The 17,031-nt window shown below is 49.5% G+C and overlaps 1 protein-coding gene across 3 annotated transcripts in view; it reads right to left on the bottom strand.

Annotated features, from left to right (window-relative positions):
- The window catches only part of LOC143767740 (uncharacterized), a 90,587-nt gene that overhangs the window by 40,885 nt on the left and 32,671 nt on the right, over positions 1 to 17,031 (bottom strand). For 2 of the 3 annotated variants that reach the window (XM_077256250.1, XM_077256251.1), the window contains exons 1-2: positions 7,981 to 8,245; positions 7,261 to 7,279 (exon numbers count right to left, since the gene is read on the bottom strand). The exons of the other annotated variant lie outside the window; for it this stretch is intronic. In XM_077256250.1, the coding sequence (XP_077112365.1) occupies positions 7,261 to 7,279; positions 7,981 to 8,207 (246 nt within the window). In that variant the 5' untranslated portion in view covers positions 8,208 to 8,245. Of the gene's footprint in view, positions 1 to 7,260; positions 7,280 to 7,980; positions 8,246 to 17,031 lie in introns of those variants that run through there. 3 annotated transcript variants of the gene reach the window in all.

Here is a 17,031-nt window from a genome sequence, read left to right as displayed (position 1 = left end):
TTTACCGCTCTGGCGAAGAAAATTGCGCGGGAGCCCACGCCAATTTTTTCCGCCATGTAACCCTTTATTTCAGCAGCTACAGCGCTGAAATTTTGCACATACACACTACTAACATTAGTAGTGTGGAATATGCAAAAAAAAAGGGGATATGAGATGGTTTACTGTATGTAAACCATGTCTCATATCCTGTCGGGTTTGTGCAGGAGAAATGAAAAGCCGGCAATTGAATTACCGACTTTTCACAGATATCGCGCTGAATGAAATCTAAATACAGAATATATATATATGTGTCTCAATGACATATATATATATATATATATATATATATATATATATATATATATATATATATATACTGTATATATGTTTTCCCTAACATTTGAGCACATAAATCCATTAGATGTCGGTTTTGCAAGCCTGCGCGAAAATCTCGCAGTACGGATGCCATACGGATTACATACGGAGGATGCCATGCGCAAAATACGCTGACACACCCCGACTACGGATCAATATTTTGGGAACATTTCTCCGTATTACGGCCGTAGTACGGGCGTATAATACGTGGCGTATTGTCTTACGCCAAGTGTGACTCCAGCCTTAGTCTTGGAAGCAGACCAAGCATGAGACTTGTGCAGAGCTCTTTCTGTGTGGAGCAAACACAGGGCCAGGCAGAGTCTAAAGCCTGACACCCCAGCATACACAGTGGAGTAGTTCATTCACGGCAACTGGTCGCGGACTTTGTTCATTTTTCCCAGCTGCGTAGCGTAGGACTTGTTCACTTTCTGTTTGTGAGTACACTGAACAATAAACAAGACTTTATTTTGAACTTTTTCCTAGGTCACTGCCATCTCACTGCACAGCAAGGTCACCTCAGCACTAGAGCAGCAGAGTCCTAATACTGTGAGTGAAATACTTTCACAAGCATCCAGCCAAAAAAACTCCAAAATATAGAAAAAAAAATTAGAATGGGAGCAGAACTCCAAAGGAAATACTGGAAAATGAACTTCATTCATGCAAATACATACGTTTCAGCCTCTGATTTGAATCCTTTCTCAACCGTAACACAAGATACCTGGTGAACATATATGTGACAGCCCATGAGCGCTTTATTGAATCAGTGTCAATGCAAACTATCCATTGACAGCAGTTTGCCAAAATGTACGCGAGTAAGATAAAATCCTACTGAAAAAGCATCTTTTGGACAGCTGAGACCATGATAGAGCTTTTAGTAAAGCACATAATTCCACTGATTACCAAAAATGGAATGAGGCCTACAAAGAAAAGAACTCAGTACCTATAGTCAAATATGGTGGAGGGTCAAAGATGTTTTGGGGCTGCTTTGCTGCTTCTGGCACTGAATGTCCTGACAGTGCGCAAGGCATTGTGAAATCTGAAGATCACCAAAGGATTTTAGGTTGCAATGTATTGCCCAGTCTCAGAAAAGCTGGGTTTGCCTCATAGGTCTTCCAGCAGGACAATGACCCCAAACGTACTTCAAGAAGTCCTAAGAAATAGATGGAAACAAGTTCCTGGAGAGTTCTGAAGTGGCAGCAATGAGTCCGGATCTAAATACCATTGAATACATGTGGAGAGATCTTAGAATTGCAGTTGGGAGAAAAAGCCTTCACATATGAGACCTGGAGCAGTTTATAAAAGATGAGTGGTCAAAAATTCTAGCTGAGAGATGTAAGAAGCTTCTCAATGGTTATAGGAAGTGATTGATTGCAGTTATTTATTCCAAAGGCTGCAACCAAATAATAGGATGAGGGTGTTGTGAGAGCAGGATTTATATTTATCTATCCTGACTTCATTTTAGTTTCTTTCTACATGTATTTCTTTCTTTCTGAGATGGAGTCCATGATTAGATAAGGGGTCTCAGGAATGTCTTTGTCATAACAGAGATTTAGAAAAAACATAGGAATGTGAGAGGAACAAAACTTATGGGCTAGTACATCACCTAGACCACAAGCTGGATGTTAACAGTGTTAACTTAGCCAATTAGAGGTATGTGAGGAAATAAACATGCATAACAATACATGTGTAACTGCAATGATTTTCTGGGAGAAATACTTCATTTTGCCAACACTATCACCCATGACTGTATCTGTATGACTCGGCCTCTGATTCTGGTCTCTGACAATATATGTAAGAATCATCTGTATCTCGCTGATAGAACTGGATCCTCTCCATCTGTTTCTTCTCTCATTATTGTGATGAACTCTCAGAAGACAACAGATCTGTGCGCGACCAACAGCGACAACTCAGGACTAGTGGTGAGCGAGTATACTCGTTGCTCGGGTGGTCTCTGAGTATTTGTGACTGATCAGAGATTTAGTTTTTATCACCTGCATGATTTCCCCCTGCTAGCCAGCCTGAGTACAAGTGGGGGCTGCCTACAAGTGGGGGCTGCCTGTTAGGCTGAGTACAAGTGGGGGCTGCCTGTTAGGCTGAGTACAAGTGGGGGCTGCCTGTTAGGCTGAGTACAAGTGGGGGCTGCCTGTTAGGCTGAGTACAAGTGGGGGCTGCCTGTTAGGCTGAGTACAAGTGGGGGCTGCCTGTTAGGCTGAGTACAAGTGGGGGCTGCCTGTTAGGCTGAGTACAAGTGGGGGCTGCCTGTTAGGCTGAGTACAAGTGGGGGCTGCCTGTTAGGCTGAGTACAAGTGGGGGCTGCCTGTTAGGCTGAGTACAAGTGGGGGCTGCCTGTTAGGCTGAGTACAAGTGGGGGCTGCCTGTTAGGCTGAGTACAAGTGGGGGCTGCCTGTTAGGCCGAGTACAAGTGGGGGCTGCCTGTTAGGCCGAGTACATGTGGGGGCTGCCTGTTAGGCCGAGTACATGTGGGGGCTGCCTGTTAGGCTGAGTACATGTGGGAATTCCCTATCTAGCAGCTGTAAATCATGCAGCTGCGGTGATGGAAACTAAATCTCCGAGCAGTCACAAATACTCGGAGACCACCTGAGCGACAAGTATAATCGCTCATCACTACTCAGAGCACATTGTGGGGCTGGAAATGTGTTGGCGCTCGCATCATTCGTCAGCCGCGGATCGCAAATACATCTCCAGATACAGAACCTTTATATTCTGCGCTGGAGCCGCTCTTTCCTCTGGAGCGCGGAGCAATGTAGTGACCCTGCCCCCCCGTCCTCACACAGCAACCGAGAACTGTCCTGTTGGGGGACGATTCATGTACAGCGAGGAGCCGGGTGTGTGCTATTGGGGGCGATTCATGTACAGAACGGAGCCGCGTGTGTCCTATTGGGGGATGATTCATGTACGGAGCGGAGCCACGTGTCCTATTGGGGGACGATTGATGTACAGATCGGAGCTGCATGTCCTATTGGGGATCATTCATGTACAGAGAAGAGCCGCGTGAGTCCTATTGGGGGATGATTCATGTACAGAGCGGAGCCGTGTGTGTACTATTGGGGACGATTCATGTATGGAGCGGAGCCACGTGTGTCCTATTGGGGGCGATTCATGTACAGAGGGGAGCCGCATGTCCTATTGGGGATGATTCATGTACACAGATGAGCCATGTGTGTCCTATTGGGGGCAATTCATGTACAGAGCGGAGCCGCGTGTCCTATTGGGGGAAGATTCATGTACGGAGCGGAGCGGTGTGTCCTACTGAGGGCGATTCATGTACGGAGCGGAGCCGCGTGTGTCCTATTGGGGGATATTTCATGTACAGAACGGAACCGCGTGTGTACTATTGGGGGATGATTCATGTACAGAACGGAGCCGCGTGTGTCCTATTGGGGACAATCCATGTACGGAGCAGAGCAGTTTGTGTCCTATTGGGGGCGATTCATGTACGGAGCTGCGTGTGTCCTATTGGGGGACGATTCATGTACAGATCGGAGCTGCATGTCCTATTGGGGATCATTCATGTACAGAGCAGAGCCGCGTGTGTCCTATTGGGGGCGATTCATGTACGGAGCGGAGCCACGTGTGTCCTATTGGGGGACGATTCATGTACAGAATGGTGCCGCATGTGTCCTATTGGGGGCGATTCATGTACAGAGCGGAGCTGCATGTCCTACTGGGGACGATTCATGTACACAGCGAAGCCATGTGTGTCCTATTGGGGGCAATTCATGTACAGAGCGGAGCCGCGTGTCCTATTGGGGGAAGATTCATGTACGGAGAGGAGCTGTGTGTTCTATTGGGGACGATTCATGTACAGAACGGAGCTGTGTGTCCTATTGGGGACGATTCATGTACAGAGAGGAGCCACGTGTATTCTATTGGGGAACGATTCATGTACGGAGCAGAGCCGTGTGTGTACTATTGGGGACAATTCATGTACAGAGCGGAGCCGCATGTCCTATTGGGGGCGATTCATGTACAGAGCTGAGCCACGTGTGTCCTATTGGGGACGATCCATATACGGAGCGGTGTGTGTGCTATTGTGGACGATTCATGTACAGATCGGAGCCACGTGTGTCCTATTGGGGACGATTCATGTACGGAGCGGAGCTGCGTGTGTCCTATTGGGGACGATTCATGTACGGAGCGGAGCTGCGTGTGTCCTATTGGGGACGATTCATGTACGGAGCGGAGCTGCATGTGTCCTATTGGGGACGATTCATGTACGGAGCAGAGCTGCGTCTGTCCTATTGGGGAAGATTCATGTACGGAGCGGAGCTGCGTGTGTCCTATTGGGGACGATTCATGTTCGGAGCGGAGCCGCGTGTGTCCTATTGGGGGACGATTCATGTACGGAGTGGAGCCGCGTGTGTCCTACTGGGGAGATTCATGTACAGAACGGAGCCACGTGTGTCCTATTGGGGGACGATTCATGCACGGAGCGGAGCCACGTGTGTTCTATTGGGGACGATCCATGTACAGAGAGGAGCTGTGTGTCCTGTTGGGGACAATTAATGTACAGAGTGGAGCCATGTGTGTCCTATTGGGGAAAGATTCATCTACAGAGCGGAGCCGCGTGTCCTATTGGGGGAGATTCATGTACAGAGCGGAGCCAATTGTTTCCTATTGGGGCGCTGCTCACTGTGCAGAGACAGCCGGTGTGACTGAGGCCGCAGCTCTCGGGTGGCAGGATTAACCCCGTATCACCCGGAGAAAAGGGTTATCCCATGTGACAACTTCCGGGATACAGATATAAAGAGCAACATCACACAGAGGAAAACGGACGAGTGTGAACAACGGCAAATCCTGACAGAGAATAACAGCACCTGACACCGACCTCACTCCACATAGAGGATAATCGAGCATCCAGCATCGACCTCCACCCGCAGAGCCGCACTCCACATAGAGAATAATGGAGCCTCCAGCACCGACCTCCACCCGCAGAGCCGCACTCCACATAGAGAATAATGGAGCCTCCAGCACCGATCTCCACCCGCAGAGCCGCACTCCACATAGAGAATAATGGGGCCTCCAGCACCGACCTCCACCCGCAGAGCCGCACTCCACATAGGGAATAATGGGGCCTCCAGCACCGACCTCCACCCGCAGAGCCGCACTCCACATAGAGAATAATGGAGCCTCCAGCACCGACCTCCACCCGCAGAGCCGCACTCCACATAGAGAATAATGGAGCCTCCAGCACCGACCTCCACCCGCAGAGCCGCACTCCACATAGAGAATAATGGGGCCTCCAGCACAGACCTCCACCCGCAGAGCCACACTCCACATAGAGAATAATGGAGCCTCCAGCACTGACCTCCACCCGCAGAGCCGCACTCCACATAGAGAATAATGGAGCCTCCAGCACAGACCTCCACCCACAGAGCCACACTCCACATAGAGAATAATGGAGCCTCCAACACCGACCTCCACCCGCAGAGCCGCACTCCACAGAGAGAATAATGGAGCCTCCAGCACCGTCCTCCACCCGCAGAGCCACACTCCACATAGAGAATAATGGGGCCTCCAGCACCGACCTCCACCCGCAGAGCCACACTCCACATACGAGAATAATGGGGCCTCCAGCACCGACCTCCACCCGCAAAGCCACACTCCACATAGAGAATAATGGAGCCTCCAGCACCGACCTCCACCCGCAGAGCCGCACTCTACATAGAGAATAATGGAGCCTCCAGCACCGACCTCCACCCGCAGAGCCGCACTCCACATAGAGAATAAAGGAGCTTCCAGCACCGACCTCCACCCACAGAGCCGCACTCCACATAGAGAATAATGGAGCCTCCAGCACCGACCTCCACCCGCAGAGCCGCACTCCACATAGAGAATAATGGAGCCTCCAGCACCGACCTCCACCCGCACTCCACATAGAGAATAATGGGGCCTCCAGCACCAACCGCCACCCGCAGAGCCACACTCCACATAGAGAATAATGGAGCCACCACTACCGACCTCCACCCTCAGAGCCGCACTCCACATAGAGAATAATGGAGCCTCCAGCACCGACCTCCACCCGCAGAGCTGCACTCCACATAGAGAATAATGGGGCCTCCAGCACCGACCGCCACCCGCAGAGCCACACTCCACATAGAGAATAATGGAGCCTCCAGCACCGACCTCCACCCGCAGAGCCGCACTCCACATAGAGAATGGAGCCTCCAGCACCGACCTCCACCCGCACTCCACATAGAGAATAATGGGGCCTCCAGCACCAACCGCCACCCGCAGAGCCACACTCCACATAGAGAATAATGGAGCCTCCACTACCGACCTCCACCCTCAGAGCCGCACTCCACATAGAGAATAATGGAGCCTCCAGCACCGACCTCCACCCGCAGAGCCGCACTCCACATAGAGAATAATGGGGCCTCCGGCACCGACCGCCACCCGCAGAGCCACACTCCACATAGAGAATAATGGAGCCTCCACTACCGACCTCCACCCTCAGAGCCGCACTCCACATAGAGAATAATGGAGCCTCCAGCACCGACCTCCACCCGCAGAGCCGCACTCCACATAGAGAATAATGGAGCCTCCAGCACCGACCTCCACCCGCAGAGCCACACTCCACATAGAGAATAAAGGAGCCTCCAGCACCGACCTCCACCCTCAGAGCCGCACTCCACATAGAGAATAATGGAGCCTCCAGCACCGACCTCCACCCGCAGAGCCGCACTCCACATAGAGAATAATGGAGCCTCCAGCACCGACCTCCACCCGCAGAGCCGCACTCCACATAGAGAATAATGGAGCCTCCAGCACAGACCTCCACCCACAGAGCCACACTCCACATAGAGAATAATGGAGCCTCCAACACCGACCTCCTCCCGCAGAGCCGCACTCCACATAGAGAATAATGGAGCCTCCAACACAGACCTCCACCCGCAGATCCGCACTCCACAGAGAGAATAATGGAGCCTCCAGCACCGACCTCCACCCGCAGAGCCACACTCCACATAGAGAATAATGGGGCCTCCAGCACCGACCTCCACCCGCAGAGCCACACTCCACATACGAGAATAATGGGGCCTCCAGCACCGACCTCCACCCGCAGAGCCACACTCCACATAGAGAATAATGGAGCCTCCAGCACCGACCTCCACCCTCAGAGCCGCACTCCACATAGAGAATAATGGAGCCTCCAGCACCGACCTCCACCCGCAGAGCCGCACTCCACATAGAGAATAATGGAGCCTCCAGCACCGACCTCCACCCGCACTCCACATAGAGAATAATGGAGCCTCCAGCACCGACCTCCACCCGCACTCCACATAGAGAATAATGGGGCCTCCAGCACCGACCTCCACCCGCAGAGCCGCACTCCACATAGAGAATAATGGAGCCTCCAGCACCGACCGCCACCCGCAGAGCCACACTCCACATAGAGAATAATGGAGCCTCCACTACCGACCTCCACCCGCAGAGCCGCACTCCACATAGAGAATAATGGAGCCTCCAGCACCGACCTCCACCCGCAGAGCCGCACTCCACATAGGGAATAATGGAGCCTCCAGCACCGACCTCCACCCGCAGAGCCGCACTCCACATAGAGAATAATGGAGCCTCCAGCACTCACCTCCACCCGCAGAGCCGCACTCCACATAGAGAATAATGGAGCCTCCAGCACCGACCTCCACCCGCAGAGCCGCACTCCACATAGAGAATAATGGAGCCTCCAGCACCGACCTCCACCCGCAGAGCCGCACTCCACATAGAGAATAATGGAGCCTCCAGCACCGACCTCCACCCGCAGAGCCGCACTCCACATAGAGAATAATGGAGCCTCCAGCACCGACCTCCACCCGCAGAGCCGCACTCCACATAGGGAATAATGGAGCCTCCAGCACCTACCTCCACCCGCAGAGCCGCACACCACATATATGGCTTTTCTGTGTGCACAGTACCTGTGATGAGGTCACAGGAGGGGAGGAGTCAGGGGTCACATGATCAGGGGCCTCAGTGTATGCAGGACTCTGCTGTGCTGGTTGTCATGGTGCCGGATGAGGGGAAGTTTATGTGTGGGGTCAGGAGGGTTTTACAGTGTGGATTGTAGCAGAGCCGTGTGTGTACGAGGTGTATGGAGCAGAGCCATGTGTATATGAGGTGACCGGAGCCGCGTGTGTATGAGGTGTACAGAGCAAGTCGTACGTTGTGTACGTCGTGTGGGATGATGGCGGTACTATGGAAACATTATACAGTATGTAGGGATATGGTGGTATTATGAGGTGATCGGTGTATGTTACCATGCATGTTATGGGGGTTTACTACACTATACATTGTGTGTGAGGGGTGGGGGATGTTACACTGTACTGTTATGCTGTTATGTCAATAGATGATTGGTCCTCATTAGTGATAAGCGAATATACTCATTGCTCGGGTGGCCTCTGAGCAGGGCTGCCACTAGAAATTTCGGGGCCCCATACTGGCAAAATTTTCGGGGCCCCCTTGAGACTCCGCCCAGGCTCCACCCCAGCCCCCCCTCCACCCCTCGAACTGTCCACAGCCCCACCGCTCTCTCTTGGAAAAACTCCACTTCTCACCTATCACACATTGACAGTTCCCATCACCAGATAACACATATAGCCGTCAGCTTTTATTTTGGCCAAAAGATTTTTTAAGCCACCAAAATGACAAGGTAGACACTTTTGGCCAGGCCCTACTCTACTGTAACCTATTAAATATTTGTTAAAATATGCAATACAATTTAGGTATATTTTTATTTATTTTTCAATTTTTAAAATGACCTATAATACCACATACAAGGAACAAATACCACAGCACCATGACCAGATGACATATTACCACCAGTGATTGAATAATATCACATACAAGGAACAAATACCACATCATGACCAGACCACATATTACCACCACAGTGACCTATAATACTATCTACAAGGCGCAAATACCGCCACACCATGACCAGATGACATATTACCACCACAGTGATCGAATAATATCAAATACAAGGAACAAATACCACATCATGACCAGACCACATATTACCACCACATAGTGACTGAATACTACAATACTGATCAGTAATAAAAAAAAACCACAGTACTATCACCATCAGTGTCATTATACACAGGAGATCTGTACTTAGTATGCAGTGTCTGTGTACAGGTAATACAGTGATCACCAGTGAAATTATACACAGGAGCTCTGTATATAGTGTATAGGTAATACAGTGATCACTGGTGACTAGTGTTGAGCGATACCGTCCGATACTTGAAAGTATCGGTATCGGAAAGTATCGGCCGATACCGGCAAAGTATCGGATCCAATCCGATACCGATACCCGATACCAATACAAGTCAATGGGACTCAAGTATCGGACGGTATCCCTGATGGTTCCCAGGGTCTGAAGGAGAGGAAACTCTCCTTCAGGCCCTGGGAACCATATAAATGTGTAAAAGAAATAATTAAAATAAAAAATATCGCTATACTTTACCTCTCCGACGCAGCCGGGACCTCAGCGCAGGAACCGGCAGCGTTGTTTGTTTAAAATTCCCGCTTTTACATGGTTACGCGAACTCCCGGCTTGTGATTGGTCAGGGCGCCCATGTTGCCGGGCCGCGGACCAATCACAGCAAGCCGTGACGAAAATACGTCACGGCTTGCTGTGATTGGTTAATGGCGGCCATGTTGCCGGGACGCGGACCAATCACAGCAAGCCGTGACGTAATTTCGTCACGGCTTGCTGTGATTGGTCCGCGTCCCGGCAACATGGCCGCCATTAACCAATCACAAGCCGTGACGTCACGGGAGGCTGGACTTGCGCGCTTTTGAAAAAGCGCGCGTGTCCAGCCTCCAGTGACGTCCCGGCTTATGATTGGTCACGGCGCCATGTTGCCGGGACGCGGACCAATCACAGCAAGCCGTGACGTATTTTCGTCACGGCTTGCTGTGATTGGTCCGCGGCCCGGCAACATGGCCGCCCTGACCAATCACAAGCCGGGACTTCGCGTAACCATGTAAAAGCGGGAATTTTAAACAAACAACGCTGCCGGTTCCTGCGCTGAGGTCCCGGCTGCGTCGGAGAGGTGAGTATAGCGATATTTTTTATTTTAATTCTCTCTTTTACACATTTTAACAATGTTAAAATGTGTAAAAGAGAGAATTAAAATAAAATGTTGTTCCGATACCCGATACCCGATACCACAAGAGTATCGGAATCCCGGTATCGGAATTCCGATACAGCAAGTATCGGCCGATACCCGATACTTGCAGCATCGGAATGCTCAACACTACTGGTGACATTATACACAGGACCGGTGTATATAGTATACAGTATATAGTGTCAGTATATAGGTAACACACTGACTCACCAGTGACGTCTCTAGGTGAAGTCCTTCATCTTTCATCCAGCACAGACCGCCATCACTTCATCCAGCCAGGACTCGTCTCTGCAGGAAATAACACCGTTATCTCGAGTTCCGCTTGCAGAACACATTACTTAATTTTCCCAATTTCTACATTACACCACATGAAGAAGACAACATAGTATCACTCTACACAGTAACAGGACCGCCCCCCCATTTAAAACAGTATACTCAAAAAATAAAATAAACACATCACTGCAGTAATAATATCCCTTAATTAACCCCTATGGTAATAATATTCGCCATCCTAGCCCCCGTGTGTCTCATTCCTGGCGTCAGCCATATGTTCTCCCATCCTGCCCTAATGAGTATCCATTCTGCCCCATATGATCTCCCCATCCTGCCCCATCTGTCTAAATCGTATCCATCCTGCCCCATGATCCAATCCTGCCCCATGATCCTACCCATCTGTCTCCAATCCTGCCCCCAGTGTCTCCAATCATGCCCGTATCACCATTCTGCCCCGTCTCCAATCATGCCCCCATGTCTGCAATCATGCCCCCTGTGTCTCCATTCTGCCCCATCTGTTTCCAATCCTGCCCCATCTGTCTCCATTCATGCCCCTGTCAGGACTCTGAACATTTTTTACCTTTTGTGCATTACTGCCCTTTTCCAACATGGCGTCTTTGGTCTCATGTGCACTTGTCTTCCTGCTATAAAACTCCACCCCAGCCTTCAGTCTGTGCTAGATTATTCTGCTTTGCATCCAGCTCCTGATTACTCCCTGGCCTTGCACCTGCTCCTGTGAACCTGTGTTGGAGATCCTGCCACTCTGCTCTGAGTTCCTGCTGCATACAGCAGTGTTCAGTAATCCTCCTTCATCTGCTGCTCGTGTTACTTCCATCTGCATTTGCTGGACATGTAAGCTGTTCTTCTCTGCAAAACCTGAGACTATTAACCAGGCCTCCCTGGTTGAGCTAAGATATGATTTGAACTGCCTAATAGCATATCTATCGGCCTAATAGCATCCCGCGGCCATTTTCCTGAAGCTGCGGCCAGCAGAGCGCCGCTTCTGCGCACGCGCGGCCAAAGGAAGATGGCCGCCCCCACCGATCACCAATGAAATAGTGCACATCGCGCTAGTGGATTCGGGACCTTGGGCATGCGCAAACCACTACGCCACCAACGGAAAACTAAGCAAGATCTGGGGGAAGACACCACGCCCTTTTGACCAGACCAGCCTGATTGACAGGCGAAAACGGCTACTTTGGTAACGTATTTTGGCAGCATAGGTGGGGAATCGGGGTCCACAAAATACACTGTTGTAATGCACAGCTCAGGCCCTATTTAACAGTATTTTTATCTCATACGGAAAAAACGGGGTGACAGGTGCCCTTTAAACGCTGTATTCCATTCACTTTCTATGACTTCACCCCCCAAGGAGCTGAAGGAAAAGAACTCTCACTGTTCTCTCCCTATTAAGATCCTGTGTTCAGGAAAGTGGATTTCCAGTTCAGCTATGATTGACTCTGGTGCAGGTGGCAATTTCATGGATATCGCCTTTGCCAAGGAACATGGTATTAAAATTCAGCAAAGAGCCTCTCCAATTACCATGGAAACAGTGGATGGGTCACTTTTAATCTCTGGGCCTGTGGATCAGGAGACCGTACCACTTGAAATTTTGTTCGAGCCTAATCATCAGGAGCAACTTTCTTTCTTGCTAATTTTTTCTCCTCATTTTCCTGTGATTTTAGGCATTCCTTGGTTGCGTTCTTAGAACCCAATTATCAACTGGGAGACAAAGGAGATTATCTTTCCAACAAGGAGCAACTCAGCATTAACAGAAGCTGTCCCTGAGTCCACGGCTACGGAACCACATGTACAGGTATCTTCTTTACCTCCAGCATATAAAGAGTTCTCTGACCTCTGTGACAAGAAGAATGCAGATCAACTTCCTCCACACAGGCATTATGACTGTTCCATTGAGTTTCTTCCTGGGGCAGATATTCCTTTTGGTCACGTACACCCTTTGGCGGCACCTGAGCTTCAAGCCTTAAAGGAGTATATTGATGAAAATCTGGCCAAAGGCTTCATACGTCCTTCTTCCTCACCAGCAGGGGCACCCATTTTTTTTGTAAAGAAGAAGGATGGTACCCTGAGACCCTGTGTTGACTATCGGGAACTCAATAAGGTAACCGTACGAAACCGTTACCCTTTGCCTCTGATTCCCGAATTACTGGAAAGAGTCCGCCATGCTAAGGTGTTCTCTAAGCTGGATCTTCGTGGGGCTAATAATTTGGTGCGTATTCGTCCAGGGGATGAGTGGAAGACAGCATTCAGATGCTGGTATGGACACTTTGAATCTCTTGTGATGCCCTTCGGGCTTTGTAACGCCCCTGCAGCATTTCAACACCTTGTTAATGACATCTTCAGAGATTTGTTGGACCAGTTTGTAGTGATCTATTTGGACGATATACTAATCTTTTCTGACTCTCTACAGGAACATGAAGAACATGTCAAAACTGTTTTAAGACGTCTGAAAGAGAACCAACTGTATATCAAGCCGGAGAAATGCGAGTTCCATCGTTCTGAGATACAGTTCTTGGGTTATATCATCTCTCCCCAGGGGCTGAACATGGAATCTGGTAAGATTCAGGCTATCCTTGACTGGCCGATACCCATGAACGTTAAGGAGGTCCAACGTTTTATTGGTTTCGCAAATTTTTACAGACGCTTCAGTCGGAATTTTTCTGATATTGTCCATCCCATTACTTCCTTGACAAAGAAGGAAAAGCCCTTTAAGTGGTCATCACAGGCTCAGGAAGCTTTTGATCGGCTGAAGATCTGTTTCACATCAGCACCGCTGTTGATACACCCAGATCCAACACTGTCATGTTCTCAATGGCAAGAGAGCATAGCATCAGCATATATAGGAACTAGCTCTTGGAAGATGGGAACTGAGCTGACCATGAACTAAACCTAACGCACAACTAGCAGTGGCCGGGTAGCATGCCTACGTTGATTCTAGATGCCCAGCACCAGCCGGAGGACTAAATAATGCTAGCAGAGGAAAATATTAGTCCTAGCTCACCTCTAGAGAAATACCCCGAAAGGAGACAGAGGCCCCCCACATGTATTGGCGGTGAATTAAGATGAAATTACAAACGTAGTATGAAAATAGGTTTAGCAAATTTGAGGTCCACTTACTACATAGCAGAAGACAGAAAGGACACTTTCATGGTCAGCTGAAAACCCTATCAAAACACCATCCAGGAATTACTTTAAAACTCTGGCATTAACTCATAACTCCAGAGTGGCAATTCCTGTTCACAAGAGCTTTCCAGACACAGTAACGAAACTTCAGCTGTGAACTGGAACAAAAATGCAAAAACAAACATGGACAAGAGTCCAACTTATCTAGTAGTTGTCTAGGAGCAGGAACAAGCACAGAGAGGCTTCTGATAACATTGTTGACCGGCAAGCAACTAACAGAGCAGCAAGGTTATATAGCGACTCCCACATCTTGATGGGAACAGGTGAACAGAGAAGATGACAACACCAGTTCAATTCCACCAGTAGCCACCGGGGGAGCCCAGAATCCAAATTCACAACAGTACCCCCCCCTCAAGGAGGGGGCACCGAACCCTCACCAGAACCACCAGGGCGATCAGGATGGGCCCTATGAAAGGCACGAACCAGATCAGAGGCATGAACATCAGATGCATTCACCCAAGAATTATCCTCCTGGCCGTATCCCTTCCACTTGACCAGATACTGGAGTCTCCGTCTGGAAACACGAGAGTCTAAGATTTTCTCCACAACGTACTCCAACTCACCCTCAACCAACACCGGAGCAGGAGGCTCAACGGAAGGCACAACCGGTACCTCATACCTGCGCAATAATGACCGATGAAAAACGTTATGAATAGAAAAGGATGCAGGGAGGTCCAAACGGAAGGAAACAGGGTTAAGAATCTCCAATATCTTATACGGGCCGATGAACCGAGGCTTAAACTTAGGAGAAGAGACCCTCATAGGGACAAAACGAGAAGACAACCACACCAAATCCCCAACACAAAGCCGAGGACCAACACGACGGTGGCGGTTGGCAAAAAGCTGAGTCTTCTCCTGGGACAACCTCAAATTGTCCACCACCTGTCCCCAGATCTGATGCAATCTCTCCACCACAGCATCCACTCCAGGACAATCCGAAGTCTCCACCTGACCAGAGGAAAATCGAGGATGAAACCCCGAATTACAGAAAAACGGGGACACCAAAGTGGCAGAGCTGGCCCGATTATTGAGAGCGAACTCCGCCAATGGCAAAAAAGCAACCCAATCATCCTGGTCAGCAGACACAAAACACCTCAGATATGTCTCCAGGGTCTGATTAGTCCGCTCGGTCTGGCCATTCGTCTGAGGATGGAAAGCGGACGAAAAAGACAAATCTATGCCCATCCTAGCACAGAATGCCCGCCAAAATCTAGACACGAATTGGGTCCCTCTGTCAGAAATGATATTCTCAGGAATACCATGCAAACGAACAACATTTTGAAAAAACAGAGGAACCAACTCGGAAGAAGAAGGCAACTTGGGCAGAGGAACCAAATGGACCATCTTAGAGAAACGGTCACACACCACCCAGATGACAGACATCTTCTGAGAAACAGGCAGATCTGAAATAAAATCCATCGAGATGTGCGTCCAAGGCCTCTTAGGAATAGGCAAGGGCAACAATAATCCACTAGCCCGAGAGCAACAAGGCTTGGCCCGAGCACAAACGTCACAAGACTGCACAAAGCCTCGCACATCTCGTGACAGGGAAGGCCACCAGAAGGACCTTGCCACCAAATCCCTGGTTCCAAAAATGCCAGGATGACCTGCCAACGCAGAAGAATGAACCTCAGAGATGACTCTACTGGTCCAATCATCAGGAACAAACAGTTTATCAGGTGGGCAACGATCCGGTCTATCCGCCTGAAACTCCTGCAAGGCCCGCCGCAGGTCTGGAGAAACGGCTGACAATACCACTCCATCCTTAAGGATACCTGTGGGCTCAGAGTTACCAGGCGAGTCAGGCTCAAAACTCCTAGAAAGGGCATCCGCCTTAACATTCTTAGAACCCGGTAGGTATGACACCACAAAATTAAACCGAGAGAAAAATAATGACCAGCGCGCCTGTCTAGGATTCAGGCGCCTGGCGGTCTCAAGATAAATCAAGTTTTTGTGGTCAGTCAATACCACCACCTGATGTCTGGCCCCCTCAAGCCAATGGCGCCACTCCTCAAAAGCCCACTTCATGGCCAAAAGCTCCCGATTCCCAACATCATAATTCCGCTCAGCGGGCGAAAATTTACGGGAAAAGAAGGCACAAGGCCTCATCACGGAGCAGTCAGAACTTTTCTGCGACAACACTGCCCCAGCTCCGATCTCAGAAGCGTCGACCTCAACCTGAAAAGGTAGAGCAACATCAGGCTGACGCAACACAGGGGCAGAGGAAAAACGGCGCTTAAGCTCCCGAAAGGCCTCCACAGCGTCAGGGGACCAATCAGCAACATCAGCACCCTTCTTAGTCAAATCGGTTAATGGTTTAGCAATATCCGAAAAACCAGCAATAAATCGACGATAAAAGTTAGCAAAGCCCAAAAATTTCTGAAGACTCTTAAGAGAAGAGGGCTGCGTCCAATCACAAATAGCTTGAACCTTGACAGGATCCATTTCAATGGAAGAGGGAGAAAAAATATATCCCAAAAAGGAAATCCTCTGTACCCCAAAAACACACTTAGAACCCTTCACACACAAAGAATTAGACCGCAAAACCTGGAAAACCCTCCTGACTTGCTGGACATGAGAGTCCCAGTCATCCGAAAAAATCAGAATATCATCCAGATACACAATCATAAATTTATCCAAATAATTGCGAAAAATATCATGCATAAAGGACTGGAAAACTGACGGAGCATTTGAAAGACCAAAAGGCATCACTAAATACTCAAAGTGGCCCTCGGGCGTATTAAATGCGGTTTTCCACTCATCCCCCTGCCTGATACGCACCAAATTATACGCCCCACGAAGGTCAATCTTAGAGAACCACTTGGCCCCCTTTATGCGAGCAAACAAATCAGTCAGCAACGGCAATGGGTATTGATATTTTACAGTGATTTTATTCAAAAGCCGATAATCGATACATGGTCTCAAAGAGCCGTCTTTTTTTGACACAAAGAAAAAACCGGCTCCTAAGGGAGATGACGATGGACGAATATGTCCCTTTTCCAAGGACTCCTTTATATATTCTCGCATAGCAGCATGTTCAGGCACAGAC

Source organism: Ranitomeya variabilis, chromosome 4 (assembly GCF_051348905.1).
Source record: "Ranitomeya variabilis isolate aRanVar5 chromosome 4, aRanVar5.hap1, whole genome shotgun sequence".
Taxonomy (NCBI): domain Eukaryota; kingdom Metazoa; phylum Chordata; class Amphibia; order Anura; family Dendrobatidae; genus Ranitomeya; species Ranitomeya variabilis.
The sequence above is the reverse complement of the archived record's forward strand: the minus strand, read 5'-3'. Positions and strand labels throughout refer to the sequence as shown.